General features: G+C 44.4%; 1 protein-coding gene across 7 annotated transcripts in view; it reads right to left on the bottom strand.

Annotated features, from left to right (window-relative positions):
• Nucleotides 1-24,329, bottom strand: part of YPEL2 (yippee like 2) — a 59,186-nt gene extending 34,857 nt beyond the window's left edge. The window contains exons 1-2 of one of the 7 annotated variants that reach the window (XM_029612729.1): nucleotides 24,198-24,329; nucleotides 5,479-5,813 (exon numbers count right to left, since the gene is read on the bottom strand). In XM_029612729.1, coding sequence (XP_029468589.1) covers nucleotides 5,479-5,595 — 117 coding nt within the window. In that variant the 5' untranslated portion in view covers nucleotides 5,596-5,813; nucleotides 24,198-24,329. Of the gene's footprint in view, nucleotides 1-5,478; nucleotides 5,814-18,962; nucleotides 20,864-20,885; nucleotides 21,822-24,197 lie in introns of those variants that run through there. The other 6 variants (XM_029612725.1, XM_029612726.1, XM_029612727.1 and 3 more) reach the window with 6 other exon arrangements.
• Nucleotides 24,330-24,890: the final 561 nt, after the last annotated feature.

Below are 24,890 nucleotides of genomic sequence, written 5' to 3'. Positions count from 1 at the left end.
GGCTGCTCGTACCCAGGGCACCTTCTGTAACCCCTGCGATCGTGGACCCTAAACCTAGCCATCGGCGATGACTGGTCCACCCTTCACAGCATCCCCAGCCCTGCTCAGCCTGGGGAGCTTGAACACAGAGCGCTGCCACGGGAGCTGACGCTCAGAAGTTAGCTAAGAGGAGACATCCAGCCGAGTCAGGAAGAAAAACTAAAACAAAAAAAACAAAAAAAAGCAAAAACAACCAACTGTACCAAGAAAAAAGAAACTTTCCTCTTCCAAAAAAAAAATAAAAAAAAAAAAATCAGACCAAGAGATACTGGGAATCCATCCCAGTCTACACAGCAGCCAAGACTAAATGACCAATTCTGATTTCTGAATGCATCCAGATTCAAGCCTGGCTGAAGGCTACTCAGATGAGACCAGGCAAGGAAAATCAGAAGCAGGATTACTAAAATTACAGCTTTAAAATGCCTTAAAAGTTATTCTGACTGTTCACATCCCATTATGGAAAGTTATGTGCATTTTCTCCAGTCATCGGTCAAGCATTTTCCGGCAGACTATGATCAAGCGCCCCATTTATATTCTAAAAATCCAAAACATGCCATGCTGGGCTGGGTCCGAGCAGGGGGGTCCTACCGAGACCAGCATCCCATTGCCAACAGTGGCCAATCCAGGTCACTTGGACATGCCGAGGTCGCTTCCTGGAAGTAAGGAGGTGGTGATCCCTTGTCTCTGCCTGGCTAATACATATTAATGGACATTCTCTCCAGAAAACTTGTCCAAACCTCTATTAAACCCGGCTGGGCCATTAACATTGACCACATCCTCCAAATTCTGCAGCTTAATTGTGCGCCAACTGAAAAAAAATATATATATATTTTCTCAAATATATGTTTTAAATTTGCTCTTTCCTCCTAGCTTATTTTAGTTCAGTCATTGTGGTGACTGTCCTGGCCTAGGACCATGCACTAGTGTTCCTCCTGGAACCCTGCAATCGCAAGCTCTGAATCCGGCCACTAGGTGTCACCATTATGGAATGACTGGGGTGCTCCTCTGCTCTCCCCTTCCCCAAGAGGCTGTGAACAACTTGTCTGATTCGGAGTTTACAAGTTTATTTTCTGAATGCTCCTTTGGGTCTCTGAATGCCTCTGCAATAAGAAAAAGGTTCTGTGGTTTTTTGTTTTTTTTTTGGAAATAACAGGATCAGTTTTGACAAAAACAGAAAAGGACAGATCAGCTCAGTGGCCACTGGGCAGCACTTAAACATGTGCCCGGTTTCCCACGTAGAAAGTCAAACTCCTAGAAAGCTACTGCATGGAGGAATCATCTCAGCCGGGACAAGAAACAGCAACCTTTTTGGTCTGGAACCAAAGCTCTCCAATCAGCCAAAAGGAAGCCCTCCTACTGGTCAAACTGTAGCACATCCGTTATCTTTCCTCCGCTGTAGTTTTCCATTCAAATGCAATTTGATGGCAAGAGATGACTCCTTTAAGACGAGGAAGAGGTGGGGGGCAAGGAAGAGAGCGTGCAGCCTCACTGTGTCAACCACGCAAGAGGAGAACCTCAGGAACGGCTGATGCCAACGCTCCAGGGGAACATGTGCCTTTGGCACAGGTCATGCTGGTTTATACTCTAAACACTGGAGTGTCAAGGGAGGCACAGGCATGGCCAGCACTTAGGAGATGCCAACTCACCCCATTCAGCCCAAAGAGGATTAGCCAATTGTGGCCTTAGCGCACTGCATTCATGGAGAGGCTGTTCAGAGTTCTTTAAAAAAAAAAAAAAAAAGGAAAGTCCACATCCCCATGCATGCATTAGGGCGAAACCAGGAATAGATCAATCCCCCTGGTCTGAACAGGTAACCTTAGTACCAAGAGCACCCAAGGGGAGCAAAGATGTGGTCTGTGCTAGAAAGAAGCTCGAGATGGGAGGAGGAGGAGGATAAATCTGTTAGATACTGTACGTTACATTACTTTGGGTCAGGTAGGAGAGGCAAATGCTGGAGGGCGTATTTAAAAAAAAAAAAAAACAAAAAAACAAAAAAACTTTCCCCACCTTTGAAAATGTTCCCTACATTTGAGAGAAAACTTCCAGAAAATAAAATGGTTTCCCATCTTGGCTCCTCTGCTGAAAGAGGAATACCTGGTACCGCAAGGCAAGGGCCATTCCAGTTGAGATCCCGAGTGGCAGTACACATGTCAACATCTGCAACCCCAGAGAGAGATCTGGGCTGCAAGGAGACAGATGTTTTAATCCTCCAACAGATGCACTCAAGGAAGAGGAGTTCTCCGAAAGACAGGAACACCCCCCCCCCCCCCCACACACACACACACACTAATATTTGGCTAAGAAGGAGTGTACTGGAGAAAGCGAGAGATCAATGCTGTATGTCAAGTAAGTGATACTCTCTTGCTGGAAACGCCGTGCCATAAACATCAAAATTCCTCCAATTCTTTACATACTCACAGATGTTACAAACTAAATGAAGACCTAATTAGAGTTCGATTAGCATCACACTTCTATGCCTTTTCACTTAATTAATCCAGGTCTTGTTGCTGCATGCCAACATTTGAAAAAAAAAACAAACTGTTGAGCCTGCACATGCCTGGAAAGGAAAAAAAAAATGGAAATATTTTAAAGGTGGTAGATGCCAATCCTGTGACAGAACTGAAGCATGCTTGGGATAGATACAAAGGACGGTAGCAAGAAAAGGCTTGAAAAACTGTGAGCGAAAGACATTGGTAAAGGGGGGGGGGGGGGGGGGGGAGGCGGGCTCCGAGTGCTGGTTTAAGTACGGGAACTTATAAGTTACCACTGACCCAGAAAGCTAGATGGCCAAAGAAGGAAACAAAAATGGACTCTCAAAAGGAGCGATATTATCCTGCAGGTGATCAAGCTTGTATGGACGACAGCTGGGAGATATTCTGAGCTACAGCAGCAAAACTTGGTGGGGCAATTAATCTTTATATGCCATCATTTGCTATGTTACTATCTATCATATATGGCATCAGGGAAGAGAGAGAAAGCGATGCATTTTGTGGCTAAATAAGCGACACTAGCTCTAAGGATGGACAGTTAGCAATTTAAACAGAAGATATTTATTGGCAGATACACATCACAGAGCTCCCAACATGGACATAATTAACATGACAGTTCATCCCAGAGTTGCAGCTAGGAATAGCTATAGATTTCAATGACTAAATGATTAAACTCTCTATATAAACCAAGTCTTTCTGCAATCATATTATACTTAAAATCTTGAATTCCATCTTACTCTAAGTAAAGCTTTGACCTGGTAGCATCTTTCACGTTCTCTTGGGTGGCCACTACGTAAGAAGCAAGATGGTCAGACAGCACCAGATCACCCTGCCTCTGTGTAAGTGCGCTGCTTTGAGCAGCTGGTCTGTTTCCATGGCCTTAAAATCCCATGCTTCAGTTTGTTTGTTTGGTTTTTTTTTTTTTTCCTCTCTATGCTCAGTCGATTAAATCACTCCCGGTGTTGTCTGAGCTAACGAAATCTTTCTGGGATGAGTAAATCTAATGGGATATTTTACTGCCAGTACAGACATTAGAAAACATACTGCAATGCCAGCTGGGACAAGAACTGAGCACTCTCCAGCAAGACAGCCTCTGCGTCTGTCTCTCAGCAAGACCCCACTCGCTGATCTAGCAATGCTCCATCAGCAGAAGGCTGGAGCAAACATTACTGCCCCGCTACTCACTGGATTCGGTGAGGTTTTAAAAATGATGCGGTGTAACACAGAGCCACAGACACTGCATCTCGTTGCTTTACAGCCTATCACACTCCAGGTACCTTTCCCAAGTTCACTGTTTGATTGCTTCTGAGACTGCACTGCCCTTGGGCTGTACTTATGCATGTATAAGGCACACAAACTATCATGAACTTTCATAATTCAGTTACCTTAAAAACAAAAAAACCCCCACACACAAAACCACTACAAACCCCTCCAAATCCAAGATCAATCTTTCCTTCACTTGCCTCAAAATTGGTTAATAAGAGCATGACCCAAGCATGAGGCAAGTGAAGGAAAGATTGACTTTTGATAGATGTGTTTATTTTTGTGCTTTAAAAGGTAACTGAATTATGCTCCTGAGAAGGTATGAATGGACAGTAGCTTGGGTTGAAACCTTGAAGGCTGACAGTACTGCTGACAAGGGCGAGACTTGTGCTAATTCAGCCCATGTGCATAGGTACATACATTAAAAAGCAAAAAACCTTTGGCTCCTCATCACACACACAGGTAGCCTCAAAATTAGCCACTGCCTACAATATAAAAAGTGGTGGACCCAAAAAACAAATCGGTAGCCGATCCAGTGAGCTGTATAGCAGTGACGACAATAGGAATCGGATAAAACAAGCCCTTTATTGAAACGCCCGACTCTGGCCGAGTTTCGCTCTTTGCACAGAGCTGCCTCAGGGGCAATTAATAAATCCAGGACTTGGGATTGTCAATGTAGAAAGTAGCATATTAGTTGTCAGCATGGATGAATTCATGCGAAAACAATTAGATTTTTCTTATCCACATAGCGGGGCTATGAATAACAACTGTAATGTCAAACACATTCGATGTGTATAAGAGCCAAACTGACGAGCAAAGTCACGAATTGTCAAGCTTGTGGATAAGAAAAATCTAATTGTTTTCGCATGAATTCATCCATGCTGACAACTAATATGCTACTTTCTACATTGACAATCCCAAGTCCTGGATTTATTAATTGCCCCTGAGGCAGCTCTGTGCAAAGAGCGAAACTCGGCCAGAGTCGGGCGTTTCAATAAAGGGCTTGTTTTATCCGATTCCTATTGTCGTCACTGCTATACAATATAAAAAGTGCACATTTCTTAAATTTATTTATACAAAAAAAGTGAGATAGAGGAAGGAAGAGGAAATGCCTAATACCAGGACCTTCTAACCACAGAACACCACAGGGCATAGTCTCATAGCTTGCAATATAAAAGTTTCCATTTCCAAAACAACTTCATAAGACCACTGAACAAAACCTTTCACATGTGTCATGATATTAATCTCCTTCAGGCTCACCTTTCATACTATCAAAATCATCATGAAAATAAAGATAATTTATGCTATATTGCACAAATGGCAGATCAGATCTTCTTCCTCAAGGAGTCCCCCTGGCACAAGATTCCTCAGTCTATGACCCCCAAATAATCTTCTTTTCATGGCATTTTAAGCCATCATCAACCCTTTGAGTTTGGAACCGCTCACTCTATGGCCATAAAACTAAGTGAATCCACTATTACCGCTTCTATTTTTCTTTATACCGTCTTTCTAAAGCATTCCCCTGGTTTTCGTTTCTGAAGTGTTCAAAAACCGCTCAGAGGTGAGGGCCTGGACTTATGGCCGCTCTTCGGTGGTCTGGGAAGGATAGAGAGAGGCTTGACTTGGGTTGCTATCAGGCAGCGCCCCCCCCCCCCCCCCCAGACCCAGCCCACATGCTCACACACACCTTCGAAATCAGCTCGTCGTGGTTGGCGAGGTGAGCTCTGCAGTGGATACAGCTGTAGGTTCTGTGGCAGGAGGGCAGGTAAGCCTGGAAAGTCTTGGACCTCGTCATCTTCACCATCGGAGCCACCGAACGCTGCGTGAACTCGGGGGTGGCCCAGGAGGCGCTCCCACAGGAAGGGTCGCACGGGAAACAGCGGAAGACGCAGGTGAAGGCCGTGGTTCTGCAGGTGGAGTGTGTGGGAGCAGGGGCTCCACACGCTACTGGGCACGGCTGTCTTCAGAGGCAGAGCTTTTCTCTCACTCTCTTCTGCTGTGGGGGGGACTTTTTTTTACAACCTGCGTTTAAATAGGAATAAGACAAACATTAAAAAAAATATATATATATTCAAACAGAACTTCAGATTTAAACCCTATAAGTCTGACCATCATCCCAAACACACACACTGTCCCTGAGCTTCTCTAAAGCATGTCACGCCTATAGCGAGAGTCTGAGGAGCACATCGTTACTTAAGCCTCGGTTATGGGTGTCACGTGCAGCTCTTAAATATACTGTCAGAATAGCTCTTTTTACCTGAAAATCATCAATCAGAATGCAGAACACGTGTATTAAAAGAGAGGCATCAGTTCACTCAGAACATCAGCTAGATTTTTATGCTGCTTGAGCATACAGTGCTATACACCATCAGAGAGGGAAAACACAGGCAAAACGGGATAATTGAGAATAAAACAAACCTCAGATTACAAATTCTTCAGCAAACCTAGTTGTCTACATTTTCTGAAGTGCTCTGCCTTAAACAGAACAGATTAAACTCCCAGTGGGGTGACCTACTGAGCTAATGAACCAAAGCAACACGTCTCAGCAAATTCCTTCGGATTGCTTACAGATTGGGAGCGTGAGGGCAGTTTACTGTAATCTTCTACCCCCACTGGGTGGGCAGAGCAAACAACACACTCGCTCTCACGGCTCTCTGGTTTCATAAAAGAATATTTTTGGAAGACAATAAATATAAGGATCAGCTCTGATTTTTGACCAGCACCACAAGCCTCTGGGTTCTTGCACTGCACAGCTCTTCTCCCGTCTGGCATGCTGGAGATATCACAAAGGAAGGTAGATGGGAGGCTGGGGAACCTCAGGATGCAGCCAGCAGAGGAACAGTGCAGAACCAGAGAAGAGGCCCAGCAGCACTGGCCCCAAGCCAGGCAGATTAGGAAGACAATGGCCGTAGTATAGGGGAAAAGGTCCGGAGTCTAAAATGTCAAACTGGAGGAGGTAGGGGGGTGATGTACTAAGCGGTGAAGTTGCTTGCCAAAAGGAACCAACTATTGCGAGAAGATTCTTGTGCTACCAGCTCATTTAAACATTATGCAAATAGTTTGGATGCAATTTTTTTTGTGCAATGAAATCCACAAGAAATCAAGGACTCTCACAAAAAAACCCACACCCCTTAACTGCACCACACTGAGATGCAGTTAAATTTTGTGGAAAACTGACACATGGCACAATTCTTCACATGTAATTTTGCTATGCAAAAATTGCTAATGAGCTTATTTGCATGATTCTTCAGCTATTTTGCAGAATTTGAAGATTTTACAGAAAATTAAAGGCAACAAAACAGTAAATAATGTCCATAAAGCAAACGTCATCGATTACATGCATTGCTGGACACATTTGAACGCAATACTGCATTCGTGAAGGCATTTGCACCTCAGTGTCTATAAACGCTATATACAAAGGATCTTGTTTTGGCACATCTCAGCTGTAGGTTAGCTGCTCAGTGATGTGCTGCAGGGCAATCCCTGCGTGCATGCAGTCACCGAGCCTCTAGAACTGGAAAATGTCTTATCAGACCGCTGGAGGCAAATAAGGTGCTCTTTCCAAGTTTTGTCAGCGTGCAAGGATTTGTAGAGCTCCCTACTCCTTTCATGGCCTGGCCTGTTCTGCACAACCATTTCCTCAGAATTCATAACATCTTAAAAAGGAGATTTAAGAAGTTTGAAAAGGCCGTCTACCGGGAAAGACAAATGTTTTAAACAGAAAGACAACCACCAGAAAAAGAAATGCTTTTTCTCTAAATCTGGCTCCTGCATTACTTTTCAAGAGAAAGCAGAAAATATGCTATTTACAGTTGTTGAAATATCCAGCTGCCCCCCTTGACGAGCCATTTTTCTGCACTGAAAGATTTGTTATACGAGAGGTCTGGTTTCAAGGAGGTCCATATTCATTGAACCGGCGAGCGGACAAGACAGCCGGACTACTTGTGCCAGATATCTAGCAGGATAAAACATCTGCTGAATACCCTCCCCCAAAGTTATCTGGCTACCTTTAGCTGGCTACCTTTAAACCTAACCAGCCAGCTTTTGAATAGGACCCAGGAGGCATCTAGCTAGCTATTTCTTAAGATGTCCTGTTAAGCAGCACTCTCTGACTTTGATTTAAAATAAATAAATAAATAAACAAACAAACAAACTGCGAGCCTCCTGGCCCAATTCCCACCCCACAAAAGTCCAAACCCATGTGCTGGCCAGGACCTCCCCACCACCCCTGCCCAACCCCCTCCAAATGTAAAAATAAAGCAGATATCGAAGTTCTTTGGCCCTCCTCTTCACTAAAATACACACAATAAAATGTTACCTCCTCACCCCCACAGTACCTGAATTGTGGCCTCCTTTTTATACCCAGGGTCACAGTGCTCTACAATCTCGGGCATGCCCAGCGTTCCTCTAACGGTGCTGGACGCTTTTGCTGTCTGTGTAAAATATTTTATCCTGGCAGATATCCGGGCGAAACGTTTGCACGGACAGTGAACGCTTCCCGCGCTATTACTGGAATAATCCTGGAAGCACCCAGGATTGTGACACGTGTTGTGCTCCCAGGTATTAAAAAAAGGTGCCACGATTCAGGTACAGGGTAGCTGGCAGGGCAGTGATGGTGGTGGTGGGGGGGGGGGGGGGGGGGAGGGAAGGCTGACGAGGCACATCTTTTTTACATTACAGTAAGCCGATACAGTAAGGAGCGGTAGGAAGAGCTGCGTTAGTGCCGGGCGCTCCCGCGTTTGCCGCACGCACAGTCCGGCTCACCTACCGCTGCGTCCAAGAATCATCCGTGAAGCGTTAGGCCTGCGCAACCCATTTTACTGTATAGAGCGCTATACAGTATCCTGGGTGCGCTGGCCTAACGCTTCACGGACACGCTGGTATCTGTCATTTCAAATGACATTTGAAATGACAGGTACCAGGAAGTGGATGTTCTCCTACGCTCGGGATTGCCAGTCCTCTCTCGCCAAACGTCGTGACGTCACGCCTTGAGCAGCCAAATTGCACGCACAGGGGCCGCTTTCGCCCGTGCAGGCATCCTTCGCCGGCAGCTGCCTCCGGGAGGCAGGGGAGCCGCGGTCCGTCTCCGGAGGATCCGTGATCGCTGGAGACTCGTTGATTTTTTTTTTTTCGATTTTTCCGCCGGCGGGGGACTCGATTTTTTTTTTTCCCTTTTTCGGGAGGCAGGGGAGCCGCGGTCCGTCTCCGGAGGAGGGCTGCAAGAAAAGTAAGTCTCCGGAGGATCCGTGATCCCTGGAGACTCAATTTTTTTTTTCGTTTTCCGCTTTTCGTTGCTTCGGGAGGAGGGTAGAGAGGACTGGGGCTGCCCCGGAGACCGGCACCCATGGACGCGGCCAGGGCAGGTGAGCAGGGGCTGGGGGAAAGTTTGCCACCTACCCTTACCCCTGCCTCTAACGCAGGGGTAAGGGTAGGCGGTAAGTTAGCAGGTTAAACGCGCGGCAAAACAGCAGGGTAAAAAAGCGATAGTTGGGGCGCGCGTTACTGTATGGGAGGGAATAGCTAATTCAATAGTTTACATCTAATATACATGCCGCGGGCGGAAGGGGTTACCCGGTGATTTAAAGAGGAGTAAGAATGGGTTAAAGGGGATAGTGTATCGCGGGTTGGACTAACGCGGCCGAAAAGTGAGTAGAAAGCGGGTTAGGAGCAGGATAACCGCGGCCGCACTTTACTGTATTGACCTGTTAGTGGGGGGAGAGAGAGGGCCGGGCCCGGACAGTGCCGATATCTACTTTGTTGTTACATTTGGAGGGGTTGGGGAGGGGTCCTGACCACCGGGTGGGTTTAAACATTTATGGTGAAGGGGGGTGAGAAATCAAAGGGTGCTACTTAACTGGATATCTTTTGAAGATATCTGATTACCCAAACACGCATGGCCGGATAATTTAAAGGCCTCCTCTGAAGCAGGCTTAAAGCTACCCAGCTAATTTAGCTGGATATAACTGAAATTCGGCTAAGTTAGCTGAATAATATTGCAAAACTTGCCATTTGGACGGATAGCTTATGAGTTAGCCACCTAAATGGCTTTGAATATTGACCTCTTAAGCGTATATGCAAGGAAGGTTGTGTAGATTGTACTTTCTCATTCCTTTGCCAGAAATCAAGGTGACCAGAAGTTACAAATCTGTGGGAATCTGACAAGGGTCACGATGTAAGCACTTCCGCTATGGCCCTTCCCCCACCCCTGGAACTGAATTGACATCACCTCCCATTTCACACGGGGCACATTTTAAGTCCTTAGATTTGAAAGGCTCTGTGACAATTCATTTGAATTATCCAGTCCTCTGGATCCTCACTTACCCTGTAATCTTAATGGTCACTGGGGTGTTGGTTTTACCCCTGCACACCTACCCCACAGGGGAAAAAGGACCAGAAAAATGAATCCTATCAGTGTGATAGTATCAAAAATGAATAACTACCAATTCTATTGGTGGGGCATAAGCATTAATGATTGCTGTGTACTCCGATAAAAGTCAAATAAAGATATTGTGAAAAAAAAAACCCCCAAAACAAAACCCTACCACCTATGCATCATTTTGTTTTGTGGGGCTGCTTTTATTCTTTGCTGTCAGATAAACAGCAGATTCTAATCCCAAACAGCAATTGTCAACAATCCAATAGTTGAAATGCTATGCAGGAGGCTTGAGCTCGATTCCCAAACTAGATGGGACCCCGGATGGGGGCAGCCGAACTGAGCGCTGCTCTTAAAATAATCCTAAATACTCACCAGTCAAAGCCTGCAACAATAAGAGTAACTTTGAAGGGGGCCCGCCGCCTGCTTCTCTCACCACAGTAGGTTTGGCTTCAGCACTTGCCTGATACAGAGAAGCAGCCGTACCCGGGAGCCACATCCGACGGTTCAAAAAAAGTGAGGCCATGCCTGATGGCTCGCTGACAAAAGCCAGATAGAGAAAGGAGGAGGAAGATCACCTCCACCCTCAAAGGCATGTTTTTACTCCCCCCCCCCCCCAATCCTTCTGAAAACCAAGCCACAAATAAACCAGAGTGCAGACTGCCCTTGCATTTGCTCAATACATCTCCTATCCAACCTCAGTTCAAAGAGACATGAATCAAGTAACCATCCTCATCAGCAGAGTCTATAAAAATAAAGCAAGCAAGCAGGCAAGGAGCCACGGCTGATTTACCAGGTTCACGAAGTTAAATTATGCATGGAACAGAAACCACAAGCATCTATCCATTGTATAAGGAAAAAATATAGGGGGGGCTATGTGAATTGGTTTCTCCTTTACCTTACTAGCTACAATATCCTGGGCCCATGTGTTCTGTACTTGGCTGTTACCAATCTCCACCAAAAACTGGTTAATCTTCAGCAAAACCCCAGAAATCTACAGCAAAGTCTAACTCTTTTGGAACTGCACTCACCCCATGCCAACAACTCTGTTCACCCAGGTGCATGGGATGGTAAGTGGAAAACAACTCTCTTCCAGGTGGCTAAGAGCATGTCCCAGCTTCCATGGTGCATGTACTTTGCGCTAACTCAGAGACACATGCGGCAGAAGCACTTGTGCACTATTCACTACAGCAACAAGGCCCCTCCCCCCCCCCCAAGACTGACATCACAGGGTGTGTAAAATGTATCAGCAGCTCCCCTCTGCCGAGCAAAATCAAACCTCCTGCACCAAGCAGCAGCAGCCTGGCCGGTCAGTGCAATACGGTATGTGGCTGCTGTTCTCTGCATATCATCACAGCTAGTCCACTCTTCGCAGCTGTGAATGGCCTTCTGAACAGGATTACTAAAATAAGAGGCCGGCCTGCTTGTGCAGCTCCTAAGTGCTGGGTCAGGTCTTCCACATCCTGGGGCAGCCAGGGCTGGGGATGTTGCAGCGCCAGGGTTGTTGCTCAAGGGCGACACCTAGTGGTGGGATTTATGGCCCATGACTGCAGGGTTCTGGAAGGAGCCCTGGTGCATGGCCACTGGCCGAGGAGTGTCACCACAATGACTAAAATCTAATTCTAAGCTGGGATGAGGATACAAAGCAGAGAGCTGCAAACGCTCCTGGTGCCACATTCTGGCCCTGATTCTGACTGAGCTGGAACAGGATGAAACAGCCGTTTAAAAAAAAAAAAAAAAAAAATTGATTGCAAAATTTTCTGCATTATTTATTTTTCTTATGCTGAAATTTTGAAGTTGTTGGCTCACACCACACATGAACCAGTTGGCTGAGAGATTAAAAACAGTAACATCAAAATTGGGATTGCCTTCTGAATGTCAACACGCATGAGCTCTGGATATTCATATAGCCATTGCTACTCAATGCCAAGTAAATGCTCACATGGGCAACGAGGAAATAACAGACGGGGTACCCGCTATAGTCTCCCTCACAAGAGAATGCCCCCGTTAAATAATAAAAAAAAATAAATAATTGAAGATAGTTGCTCTTAAGTTCATGGGGTCGGTTCACCTACTCCTTGCATTTTCAGGAGACAGTGATGGCAGTAATATCTTCCTTCATCACAGCACTCAAGACGTTTGAGGCAGGGACTTCCAAAATCTGTTGTGTGACCTGCACTGTTGAAACACACAGTGCCACTTCTCTGCGCGGTTATATAATTTAAAATTCCACGTCTTTCAAGTATTCCTGCTTTACACCCCCTACTAGTTGTTGCCGATGAGTAGTGCTTTATCTAATGCCTCAAGACAGGGAACGGACTGCCAGTAATAAACAGGGATGACAAACTACAAGCCTCATGCAAGTGCCCTACAATGCAGAGTCAAAAATTTGATTGGCTGGTGTCCAACACCCTGCTTCCTTCAATGGTCCTTAATCTTCTGCTCAGGGCCTCAGAAGTGGAAAAAGGTTTCCATGACACTTCCGGACACAATTTAAAACATTTTCTTTAACCTTGTTTTAGGTTTAAAATGTAGAAAGGTTTAACACTAAATTATGCCCTCCAGGCTCTCATATTTCTTGTTGTAAATGCCCCTGAGCTTTCATTTTGCCATTGCCACACCTAATTTCAAGAAAGTGGCACTCATTTCCACTGCACAAACCACGTGGGAACCAACAGGTGTAAAAAGATGCATCAGGATGGGCCGGCTTGGTGTCTGTGGCCAGACTTACAGCCCATTACACAGCATTCAAGGAGGAGCTCTGGTGCTCTGCTCCCAACCTCAGGAATGTTGCTGCAATGACCAGACTAATAGCAATAGGAGGGAGGGAGGGACTGTTAGAAATAAATAGGTGGAAACCCCGCGTGGGGTGTTGTGAACGAAGGCTTCTGGCACCAACATCCTAGCACCATATGCATCAGGGAAATTAAATCACATCCCAAAAGCCTACTGAACATTCAGAGTACGTCCGATACTCACAGATGCCCAAAAGTAGGAAATGCAACTCTCATATTGATCACCTGCTGCTAAAACCCACAGAAACTGTTAACATTTTGTTCATGCTCATGAGCAGGAAAAACTGCAGAATGGCCTCTGCTCACTTTCATCAATTATATATCTATTTTATGAATTAGCAAACCTCAAATATCTAACTTAATTATCTAATAGGGACATCCATCAAAATGCGTTATGGTGTTATCACAGGCGTTAACACCATAACGCATGTGATAGTAATGGTATCGCATTGCGGGAATGCAAATATTTCATAGGGGCGGGATTAATTAAAATGAATAGCATTTTCACGCTGCGTGATAGCGCAACGCACACTCTCGCATGCTTGCATTTCAGTCATTTCTGGGCTTGGAGCGTGGGAACAAGAGCGAGAGCAAGCTTCTGGTGAGGACATCACAGTATTCAATTATCTATAACACTATAGGAGAGCCAGCTAATAACTCGAGGTGAGGTTTTGGTGGTGGCTTAGGGTTTTGGAGCCAGTTTGACATGCAGAGTGAGACGAATGAACAGCACAGTACACCTCAGTGAAGATTTGACGTCATTTGGAGTGAGGAAAGTCTCACAAAAGATGAGATTTCTACAATGTTCTCTCACCCTAGTCTAGACTATCAAGTTAGGGCAAGAGAATATTGTTGTGAAAACTTGTTGTGTACTCTGATAAAAAAGTCAAAACTTGTGAAAACTTTAACGCACCCCACGATACCATAGCACGTGTGGCGGCAATTCTAAAATGATCATAAACACGCCCCTTTTTCTTATCATGGGCGTTATCCATGTGAAATTGTAGCATTTTGATGAATCTAGGGGAAAAATTGGTTTTAGCTAGGCCACCAAAGTCCCACTTTTTTGCTATCCACCCTGTTACCAATCGGCTGCTTTTTCAAGGCTTTCAGTTGATGCATGGATAACCGACACGACGAAAACATTGCATTGAGATAAGGTAGAAAAGGCAGATAAAGAAAGCATATAAAACCTATACTGAATTGTAATCGGCTAGTATAATTTTCTGGGTTTGTCCTGGCTCGTTAGCTCATCTCTACCCCGGAGGGTAAAGCACTAGGGGTAACCTACACAAAGCCATGGTTATGACCCAAAGCTGCAGTGACATGACTCATTTAATTGAATTATTTATATTTGGCTGATCACAAATCTCAGCAGATTACAAATGAAAAACGCAAAAATTTTTACTGACAGCAATAATACATCATGAAACAGCAAATGATTACAAAACAAACAATAAAACAGAATGAGAAGAAAAACAAATATTAATTAACCAGCAGTTCTGTCAGGAAAAACTAGAGAGAAAAAAATATGTTTTTAGCTGCTTTCTGAACCAAAACAGGTCATTCTCTGCTCTGATTTCACCTGGGACACTGTTCCAAAATACAGGCCTAGCTTATACTGAAAGCCTGTTTCCGGGATATGAACAGATGAGAGAGAGGGTATTTAGACAACTGCATCAAACGTCCAAGAAGGCACTGGGGTGACCTCCCCACACTGGCAGGGACAACTAAGAGCAGTGGTACAGCTGCATTGAGGTGACCTGCTTGGAGGCAGCATGGTTAAAACAAACTCAGAGAACAAGGAGAATCTCACTAATTCTCACTGGCTGTGGGGATTACTACAAAACCTGACAATAAGAACAGAAGAGGTCCAGGTTTGCTGGATTACAAATTGGTCTTGTAATCAAAGCTGAAAAATGACAAGGCCTGAAATGGCCTCCCAGTAGAAGTGGTGAACAGCAGCACAAATTCTGGGCATGGTTGAGATGGAAATGGAGAACAGTAGTAGGCTTTACTACAGTAGCATGGCTTTACCCAGGGCAAGTCTTGCCTCACAAATCTGCTTCACTTTTTTGAAGGAGTTAATAAACATGTGGATAAAGGTGAACCGGTAGATGTAGTGTACTTGGATTTTCAGAAGGCGTTTGACAAAGTTCCTCATGAGAGGCTTCTAGGAAAAGTAAAAAGTCATGGGATAGGTGGTGATGTCCTTTTGTGGATTGCAAACTGGCTAAAAGACATGAAACAGAGAGCAGGATTAAATGGACAATTTTCTTAGTGGAAGGGAGTGGACAGTGGAGTGCCTCAGGGATCTGTATTGGGACCCTTACTTTTCAATATATTTATAAATGATCTGGAAAGAAATACGATGAGTGAGGTAATCAAATTTGCAGATGACACAAAATTGTTCAGCGTAGTTAAATCACAAGCAGATTGTGATAAATTGCAGGAAGACCTTGTAAGACTGGAAAATTGGGCATCAAAATGGCAGATGAAATTTAATGTGGATAAGTGCAAGGTGATGTATATAGGGAAAAATAACCCATGCTATAGTTACACAATGTTAGGTTCTATATTAGGTGCTACAACTCAAGAAAGAGCTCTAGGCGTCATAGTGGATAACACATTGAAATCATCGGTTCAGTTTGCTGCGGCAGTCAAAAAAGCAAACAGAATGTTGGGAATTATTAGAAAGGGAATGGTGAATAAAACGGCAAATGTCATAATGCCTCTGTATCGCTCCATGGTGAGACCGCACCTTGAATACTGTGTACAATTCTGGTCGCCGCATCTCAAAAAAGATATAATTGCGATGGAGAAGGTACAGAGAAGGGCTACCAAAATGATAAGGGGAATGGAACAGCTCCCCTATGAGGAAAAACTAAAGAGGTTAGGACTTTTCAGCTTGCTGAAGAGACGGCTGAGGGGGGATATGATAGAGATGTTTAAAATCATGAGAGGTCTAGAACGGGTAGATGTCAATCAGTTATTTACTCTTTCAGATAATAGAAAGACTAGGGGGCACTCCATGAAGTTAGCATGTGGCACATTTAAAACTAATCGGAGAAAGTTCTTTTTTACTCAACACACAATTAAACTCTGGAATTTGTTGCCAGAGGATGTGGTTAGTGCAGTTAGTATAGCTGTGTTTAAAAAAGGATTGGATAAGTTCTTGCAGAAGTCCATTACCTGCTATTAACTAAGTTGACTTAGAAAATAGCCACTGCTATTACTAGCAACGGTAACATGGAATAGAATTAGCTTTTGGGTACTTGCCAGGTTCTTATGGCTTGGATTGGCCACTATTGGAAACAGGATGCTGGGCTTGATGGACCCTTGGTCTGACCCAGTATGGCATGTTCTTATGTTCTTAAAAAGGTTGAGAGATTAGGTAAAAGACATTAGTAGGGAAGGAAGGGTGGCTATGGAGAGCTGGTGTAGGATTACATATGGGAATTAATATGCCCATCTGCCTAATTGAGAATTTTCTTCTTTGGGTAGTCAGGATAGGCCAATTTGCTCTTTATCTGCCGTCATGTTCCTGTGTAACATACACTCTAAAGCAAAATTAGAACAAAATCCTATTTTGCTTTATTGGTCACAAATATATTGTGCAGAAGCTCCTCCTGATTATTTCTGTATTTACACTGTGACTCTGTCCTTGTCCCTCATTTATCTACAAAGCAGCAGATTTTAAACTGGAATCCCAGACATGCAGACAAGTCTGCACCGCTGCTGCTGCTGCTGCTGTGTGACCCACAGGGACAGGTGTCGCCTTGCAGTTATAGGTTGCCCTCGGCTCCAGATTCCAAGGGCCACCTGCCTGGTATCAGAATCTGCGACAGAACCTCAAGCCTGGTAGCACTGAACAGCAATGCAGTTTGCATCAAGGTGAGGTGTGCTTCCAAAAAAATAAAGCGGCAATAATAAGAATTTTTAAAAAATGGTTAGAATGCAGGGTTCTGTAAACCTTGAAACGCTCCTACCTCTGCTAGAATATAAAGTTGTGCTTCAGTTTTATTGATGGTTTCATTAGTGTAAGGGTTTATTTCCCCCTCCCCCCCCAATTGCTTACTGTATTGCTTTTATCCTGGTTTATTTATATTATTTTTATATTTGTTGTATGTTGTGCTTTGCTGCAACTCACCTTGGGCAGTCATGGGAAAGGCAAGCAACAAATGGGGGAACAAATAGTGAAAGCTGGAAGAAAATGGCACCCTGCTGCTTTACAGACCATTTCAACCAAGGACCACTTTCACTTCTGGGGAAGGCCACGCCCCTCCCCCTCCTTGTGATGGAGAAGAGGTGCCTGGGTCCAAAATGCAACTTTTGAAGCAAAAGAAAAAAGATCCCTAAAGCAGAGTTCTTCCCCGGGCACCTAGCTAGTGCAAAGGCCTCAATGTATCAAAATTAAATCCTCTGGACAAATGGAAAAACAAAACAAAAAAAAAAAATGGAGATTTTTTTTTATTTTTATGTTCCCTGGGTTTCTGCTATGCTTTACTTTTCAATTCAGCTGGAGACTGGAAGGAGCTGATGAGGATGCATGGCATTTATATTCATGTGATCTCTTTTTATATTCCAGCTGTAAAATAAAGCTATTCTACAACTATCAGGGAGCTATAGGGAAACTGTTGAAAACGTGACCAGTTGGGGGAAGGACTGGAATTTAATGTCCCACTTCCAGCCCCGGGGGGATAAGGCCCTATTACACACACCAGTTTCAGCTGAATTCAAATCTTAGCCAAGTGAACAAAACAACAAAATGTTGCACAGCTTCGCCCTCTCAACCTTTCCCTCATCTTAATGCTCAATAACTCAGCAAACAGAAATATCTTTTCTTACAATTTAAAGAAACACGTTTAAGACCAAAGGAAAAAGAGAGATGGGAGGGAAGATTCTCTTTACAACGGCCATCAGAGACTGCTAGCCTAATTAGCGGCAAGTCAATCTCTCTACCATGACACACAAGTCCGGCACACTGGCATGTTCTAGTACGCTTATTTATTTAGTTACTTAGATTTGATTTTTCATCCAGAGTAAATTATAAAACACATATTTGCAAAGGATATATATATACACACACACACAAACATTATGATTTAAAATAACAAACAAATCTTCATCCTAAAGACTGAACCCAGTCCCACCCCCAGTTTGACAATTAGCCATAACCACTCAACAATTAAATCCATCAAACACCGAAAGCTTCCATACAAAGCCATAACTTCAGTTTGATCTTTGCAAGGCTGGAAAAGAAAGCTGCTCGTTGGGCTAGAGACTCAGACACATGGGATGGACAAACATATATATTTACCATTCTTTTATTTTATTTTTTTTTAACCAAACTAAGGGACTACTTCCCCTCCCCCAGAATAGGACAAAAGGCTTAGTGAATCAGGCACTAAAGCAATACATGCTGCTGCTTTTACTCTTCCCCCACCCAAACAGCTTTCAGCACACACCCTCCTAGGTCACATGTGTTCTAAATTAATTTGACCATAGTTTGCAGCAAAAATAGTATTTGTCAATATCCCTATCCTACAATCTAAACAGGAATACATATGGGGCAGGTGACCGGTGAAGGTCATGCAGTGAGTAATGAAGATGAGAACAGAGGCAAGGTTTCCCTGGTCTCAGCCTGAAGTTGTGACACAATATCAGGTTGCCCTGTGCTTCTCTCTAGTTGTCAGTCATCTTCTATAACAGAGGGTTGCATGAACCAGCTGGAGCACAGAAACATACAAGATACTGCATTTTGCAGGCAGTGATGCATTTATTGGCTCTGCACAGGAATATGCCTAAGATGTTAGGAGACCACAAGCACATGTACATCATCTTAGGATAAATCTTCATGTTGGTTCAATTCAATACAAACGGGCTCCACAACCTGCAGAGAATCCAGGAATCTCTAGGTCCAACGAGACCTGCCTGGCACACTGCACTCCTTCACACAGTGTGACTCCAAACACATTTCATTCTTTCAGTGAATTTACTCACTCAAAACTGCAAACATCAGAAGTGCCATTCTGGGTCAGATCAAAGGTCCATCAAGCCCAGCATCCTGTATCTGCTAGTGGCCTGTCCAGATCACCAAAAATCAGATGACCGATCCATTCCTTGTTGCTCACCCCCAAGGATAATCAGTGGCTCCCCCTCCCAGCTCAAATCTACCTGGCTAATCATTCTTTATGGACTTTTCTTCCAGTAACTTGTCCAAACCCCTTTGAAACCCAGCTGCGCTACAAGCCTTGACAATATCTTCCGGCAACAAATTCCTCAGCTTGAGTGTGCTCAGAGTGGGTGGGGAAGCCAACTTTTCTTCAATTTTGCTCTAAACCTGCTAGGGAGTATTCTTGTTCTCTATTTACCCGTTCCCTCCATTTGTGACTTTATAAACCTCTATCATATTTCCTCTTCTCCAGGCCGAAGAGCCTTTGCTCATAGGGAAGCCATTCCATCCTCTTTTATCAAGTTTGGTTGCCTCTCTCTGTACCTTTTCTAGTTGCGCTGTATCTTTTTTGAGATGGGGGTGACCAGAACTAAAACGCAGTAGGGGTTAGTTGCAGCATGGATCAATACAGAGTTATGATATGCTCAGGGTTTTTTTTTTCCCTCTATTCCTTTCTGAATAAGCCCTAACATGCTAGTGAGAAGTATGACTTACACAACAGACCAGATCTGCTAAGGGGTAGGCCAATTTGCTCTTTATCTGCTGTCATGTTCCTGTGTAACATACACTCTAAAGCAAAATTAGAACAAAATCCTATTTTGTCTTAATGGTTACAAATATATTGTGCAGAGGCTTCCCCTGATTATTACTGTAATTATACTGACTCCATCCTGGTCCTTGCTATTCACTGTACTTCAAAAGGCTGAGCTTGGATTGAATTCCATCACATTTGTGTATTTTGGATCAGGAGTGTTTCCTTCACAACATACCAGATCTAAGGGGTTTTCCCATTTTGTGTCTATGGGAAAAGCACTTGGCACATTTGTCCCACTGACAGTGGCTGTGCTGAAAACGGGAATGAAACCACAGTAAGCTGTCCAGTGCTGAAGGCCAGCCAGGACACTAAAACAACAAGGAAACATGAAGTCTGATTAAGACCTCAAAAGAATAAAAAAAACCCCAAAACACTTTACTTCCACCATCCCCCACTCTTCCTTTTATTCAAGTTCTTAATTTGACTTATCATTCTTTCCTACATCTTAATTTATCTTGTGTTCAGCACTCTACCCATAAAACAGAGGACATTGCCCCATTCCAGCCTTCAGGTGGAACCAGCCAGCACCTTAGAACCAGAGAACCCTTTTTTTGTGAAGGGAGTGAAACAAATATTTGTGCATTCTTTGCGTTTCCTTGACACGATTCTGCATCGGGGACCCAGCTTTGTACAGTGATTCAGCAGAGGAGAGACAGCACGGCACTGCAAGAACAGGATAAGAGACCTCCCTCCTCCCATTTCAGTCTGTTAGTAAATAAGGGCAGTCACATGGCATTTAAGGTCAGGCTAAGAGCAGGAGCCTGAATATTTCTCGATTTAGCAAGCCTGAAATAGCTCAGGTAGGGTACGGTATGGATTTCCAGGTCTCCCCTCCCCCTCCAGCTGTCTGAGCTGATATGCTGGAAATAGATTAACAAGGGTCATCTGGTTCCTCTTAGCTCCATTTTCAATTATAGCCACTCACTGTACTTCAAAAGGCAGAGCTTGGATTTCACTCCATCACATTTGTGTATTTTGGATCAGGAGTGTTTCCTTTTGCCTTACAGTAGAGCATAACTGCAGTTCTACCAAAAACACCCTACGTAGCCAAAGTCCCTCCATGCTACATAAGAGAGTCAATTTAAAAAAAAAAAAAGCCATTCCATTGCAAATACAAGCATTTCAGTTCAAATTTACTTCTAGACATTTGCGTTACCTTGAATTTGAAACAAATGCAGAGAAGGATCAACCAAGCATCTTTTTCAACAGTTATTCTGACTTAAAGAAACATTTTTACAACTGTAAAAAAAATAAATCCAAGAAGATAATGCAACGTTATAGAAGTACAGTACAGCAGAACAGCCAAACCTTGAATCCTATATCCCTGACTGGTCCAGTTCAGAATTACACGATATAATCCGGCGTGTTATCTTTATAGCAGTCACTCTGAATTAGGAGGCCACCACAAGCATTTTAACAGCCCACACAATGCAGGCGGGCAATGAATGCCCTTATAGAGCCAGCCCGTCACTTCTTGTACTCGAGCAAGACTCAAACGCCACAACACCGATTAGGAGCAGCAGCAGCTAACTTCATGCTGAGATGCTCTCTCTCTCTAGCAAAATAAAGTGCGTGGAAACTGTGCTCGAAATTACCACTCGCTCTCGGAAAACGCAGCTAGTTTGGCTTCCTAATGTACAAGCCCAGAGAAATATTCCACCGTCTGCAAAGAGATATCATAGAAACATAAACATGTTTCTGGTGCTTGCTGTTGCACTTCTCCCCGAATAAGCCCGAGCCGAAGCTTCGTCCGTGCGCAGCGGCAGAAGGGGGCGGGGCGGCCTCACCGGTGAGCCCTGGGCGGGCGCTGACAGCTCTGCGCTTAATCCGAGAGCCGCTCGCGCTTTGCTCCTTGTCGTCGCGCGACGCGATTACAATGTAGCAGCAGCGGCGGCTTCCGTCCTCGGCACGAGCCGGAGCCGCTCACGCGCAGACACGCACATCACCCACTCTCCCATCCCAAGGTTGTTGGTTTTTTTTTTCTCTCTCTCTCTCTTCTAAAGACCTTAGCCAGCTGTGCAGGACAATGCCACGCCCCCTCCCTGTGCCCGCCTTTCAATAGTCGCGCAGCCGAACCTGCTGGCGGCCGAGTGACACCTGCCCGCACCTATAACCTCTCCGATGGCGCGTAGCAACATCCACCCGGTTGGTCGCTGGCGGCCGCAGCCCAGATTTTCTTTTTTGTTTTTTTCTGACCAATCCGCGGGCTTGAAACCGCCCGGGGGAATTCCAGTCGCCTGGATTAGGTTGCGGCAGGAAGACAACAGCTGTGGAGCAGGCAGCCAATGAGAGGCGCGTTCGCGCCGCCAGCATGGGAACCGGGCTAAGCGAAAAAATAAACAGAACTGTTTCCTCTTAAAGGGGCAGCGCCATCCTAGGTGCTTAACCTTCCATGTCATAAAATACGGTTACTATCAATTACTGTTGTTCTATTCATTTAGCCGAGCACGAATTAAAATACAGTAAATGTATGGGATAGAGTGAAATCTGCCAATTATAGAAACAATAGGAGCTAAAGTAGATTCTTCAAAATATTATTTTGCCGCTTTCTTGGCCCTATTGCATCTTTTCATGCTCCCTTCCTAGATTTCCTTGCATTTCTCTTTTTTAATGACCTTGAAGCCTTTTTTTTTTTTTTAAATTAAGTTTCTTTTCAGATTCTGCTGAAAGGAAATCCTACTTTTATGGGATTCCAGTAACAATCAGCAGTTTCCTGAGCAGGTGGAGCTGTCCACTACTTTCAAACATTTACATCTCCTCAAAAGTGAAACAAAATCAGGATGCTTGTAATTATGTAATACACTGAGATCTGCGGATCAACGGACTATAAATTTGATAAATACATAAATAAATGAGAAACCGGAGCTCTTGATGAGTGCGCCTGTCTTGGCTGCAGAAATAACGGTCAACAATGAAGATGTAGGTGATAGCTGCTGCCCTAAAGTCATTTAGTAGAAATTAATGCAGCCAGGTTACAGTAGCTGCTTATGTGACTGCTTATAAATCGCTTTGTTCTACACATGTGCAATTACTGAGTTTCGGCCGGGCTGACGTCATCACAGTTGTTCTCCTGCCCTGTGGCGACACAGATCCTTAAGGGGTTTCCCCGCTGTGATTTTTCCAGGAGAAGGTTGCTGGCTCTCTGGAGTTTCGCGATAGAGCAATCTGTGAAGTGGCTGCTGCGCTATCCCCTTCACAATCAGATGTGCCCATCATTTTTCGCGTAGAGACAAGGGAGAGTAGTGCTGAAGGATTAGCTCATGGGAAATGGTCCTCGAGGCCAGTGAGAGTTTCCCGGGCTTGGATGTGCTAGACGTTGGGGGTCTTGCATGATAGGAATGCATTCAGAGAAATGCTCTGTCCTCTTTATTAACTATAGCTCTATTGCACAGAGCTAGCACCCAGGCTTCATGTGTGCTGCTAAATAATTTGGTAACTCCAGTGCTGGAGCAGCCATGTAGCTTTTCTTCACAGATGGTCTGGGGAGCAACAGATTTCACCCTGGTTACTGTAAATTAATGCTGTTTACCAATAAATGGGCAACTTTTCTATGCAAAAGTGATGTTTTTTCTATCGTCCAGGTCCAGACTGGCATTTACTGTGCCCCATCGTCTCACATGGGGGGGAATTGTGATTGTGTTTGTGTAAGATGGGGAAAATTATTCCAAATGAATAATGGGAGCTACCGAATAAAGAGGATTCCTTGCTAAAGCTGTTGTTATCAGAACTCATCAGTCATCAAACACCAAATATTTCATTACCCCATTTCTGCAGTTAGGTCAAGGCAGCTTTCCGAAGAATGGTGTTAGTCACTGGTTAAATAGGTTAGGAAATTACTAACATCATTCTTTGCCCGTGCTAATGGCACTCCGCCGGGTTTGCTATTGTGAGAGGAGCCACGGTTTTATGAAGCGTTGCAGCCCCACAGCCGCTGTTTGTCCATGACACCTATTTCTGGAATGACACCCACGCACCATTTCTGTCAGATGTTTTGTTTTGTTTTGTTTTGCTCTTGCACCATCCAGGACTCATCTAGTCCTTACACAACGGAAAGAAACAATAGATTCCAAGGGGCCTTGAATCTTTGTTTTGTTTTTGAAAATTGAAATCAGATTATTTACATTTACTATAAAATACAAGGCTAAAATAGCATATCATCATACAGTCTGTCTACTATTGTGCTAAAAGGGCATTGCTGGTCTCAGAGCTTACACGTTTCAATAATTGTTTTGATGCTGTTTTTTCTCAGAAGGAAAATATGTTTCTAAACCGGCAGAGCCGGACACACAAACACATTTCGTATTCCAGCCACCAACACAAGCGCGTGGGGCCTCTGGTGGCCAGAATACACAACTGCAAGACTGGAACCGCGATGCAAAGCAGCTAGAGAGAAACTCGTAAATTTTGCTTTGAACAAACGGGGATGCAGAAGGAAAACATTCATTGATAGGTCTCCGTTTACTGTCACCTTCCTTTGGCTTTGAGGTCATCTTCAGGCATCTTGCTTTAGCGATCCCCCTCTCCCCTGTAGACCTGCTGCCGGGGCAAGGGTGCAATCCAGAGGGGCACCCTTGCTTTCTAATTCTTCTCTGCATTGCGGGTTCTTCTAGTAAAGGAGGACCAGTGGGATCCGTAGGAAGATTTCACGAACTCTCGAAAGCAAAGAGCACTCTCGTGGCTCCCCCTGCCGGTAGATGTTTGTATTGCGGAGAGATTTCAGAAGCGCGACCTGGACGTGCCGCGTCTATTCCTCTGCTGAGAATTTACAAAACCCGTCGCCACAGAATATCTAGCAAAACAGGAACATTTCATATTTTAGAACAAAGAAAACGATTTTAATTGGGACGATCACCTGTCAAACTATTTGGAGGATATTTTAGGACCTGTGTGTGCACGGTGGGCATGGGGGAAAACCACTGAGCCAGCGCTGATGCTGTATGCCTCCATTGTATGCAACTTTAGCCTATGCATATTTATTATGGATCTCATGAAAACAAGGCCTCTTTCTTGCTCTTCAGGTCTGGAGTTGGCCAACCCCTGAGCTACTACATTCAGAGTTTGAAAAGCAGGCTAACCTGAAAGTGTGCACAGAAAAAAATGCTTAGCACATATAAAGTACAATCTATAAAACATATTCTGTGCACAGAAGTAGTGTTCTGCA

Source organism: Rhinatrema bivittatum, chromosome 8 (assembly GCF_901001135.1).
Source record: "Rhinatrema bivittatum chromosome 8, aRhiBiv1.1, whole genome shotgun sequence".
Taxonomy (NCBI): domain Eukaryota; kingdom Metazoa; phylum Chordata; class Amphibia; order Gymnophiona; family Rhinatrematidae; genus Rhinatrema; species Rhinatrema bivittatum.
Note: the sequence above shows the minus strand (reverse complement) of the source record. Positions and strands in the feature narration are given on the sequence as shown.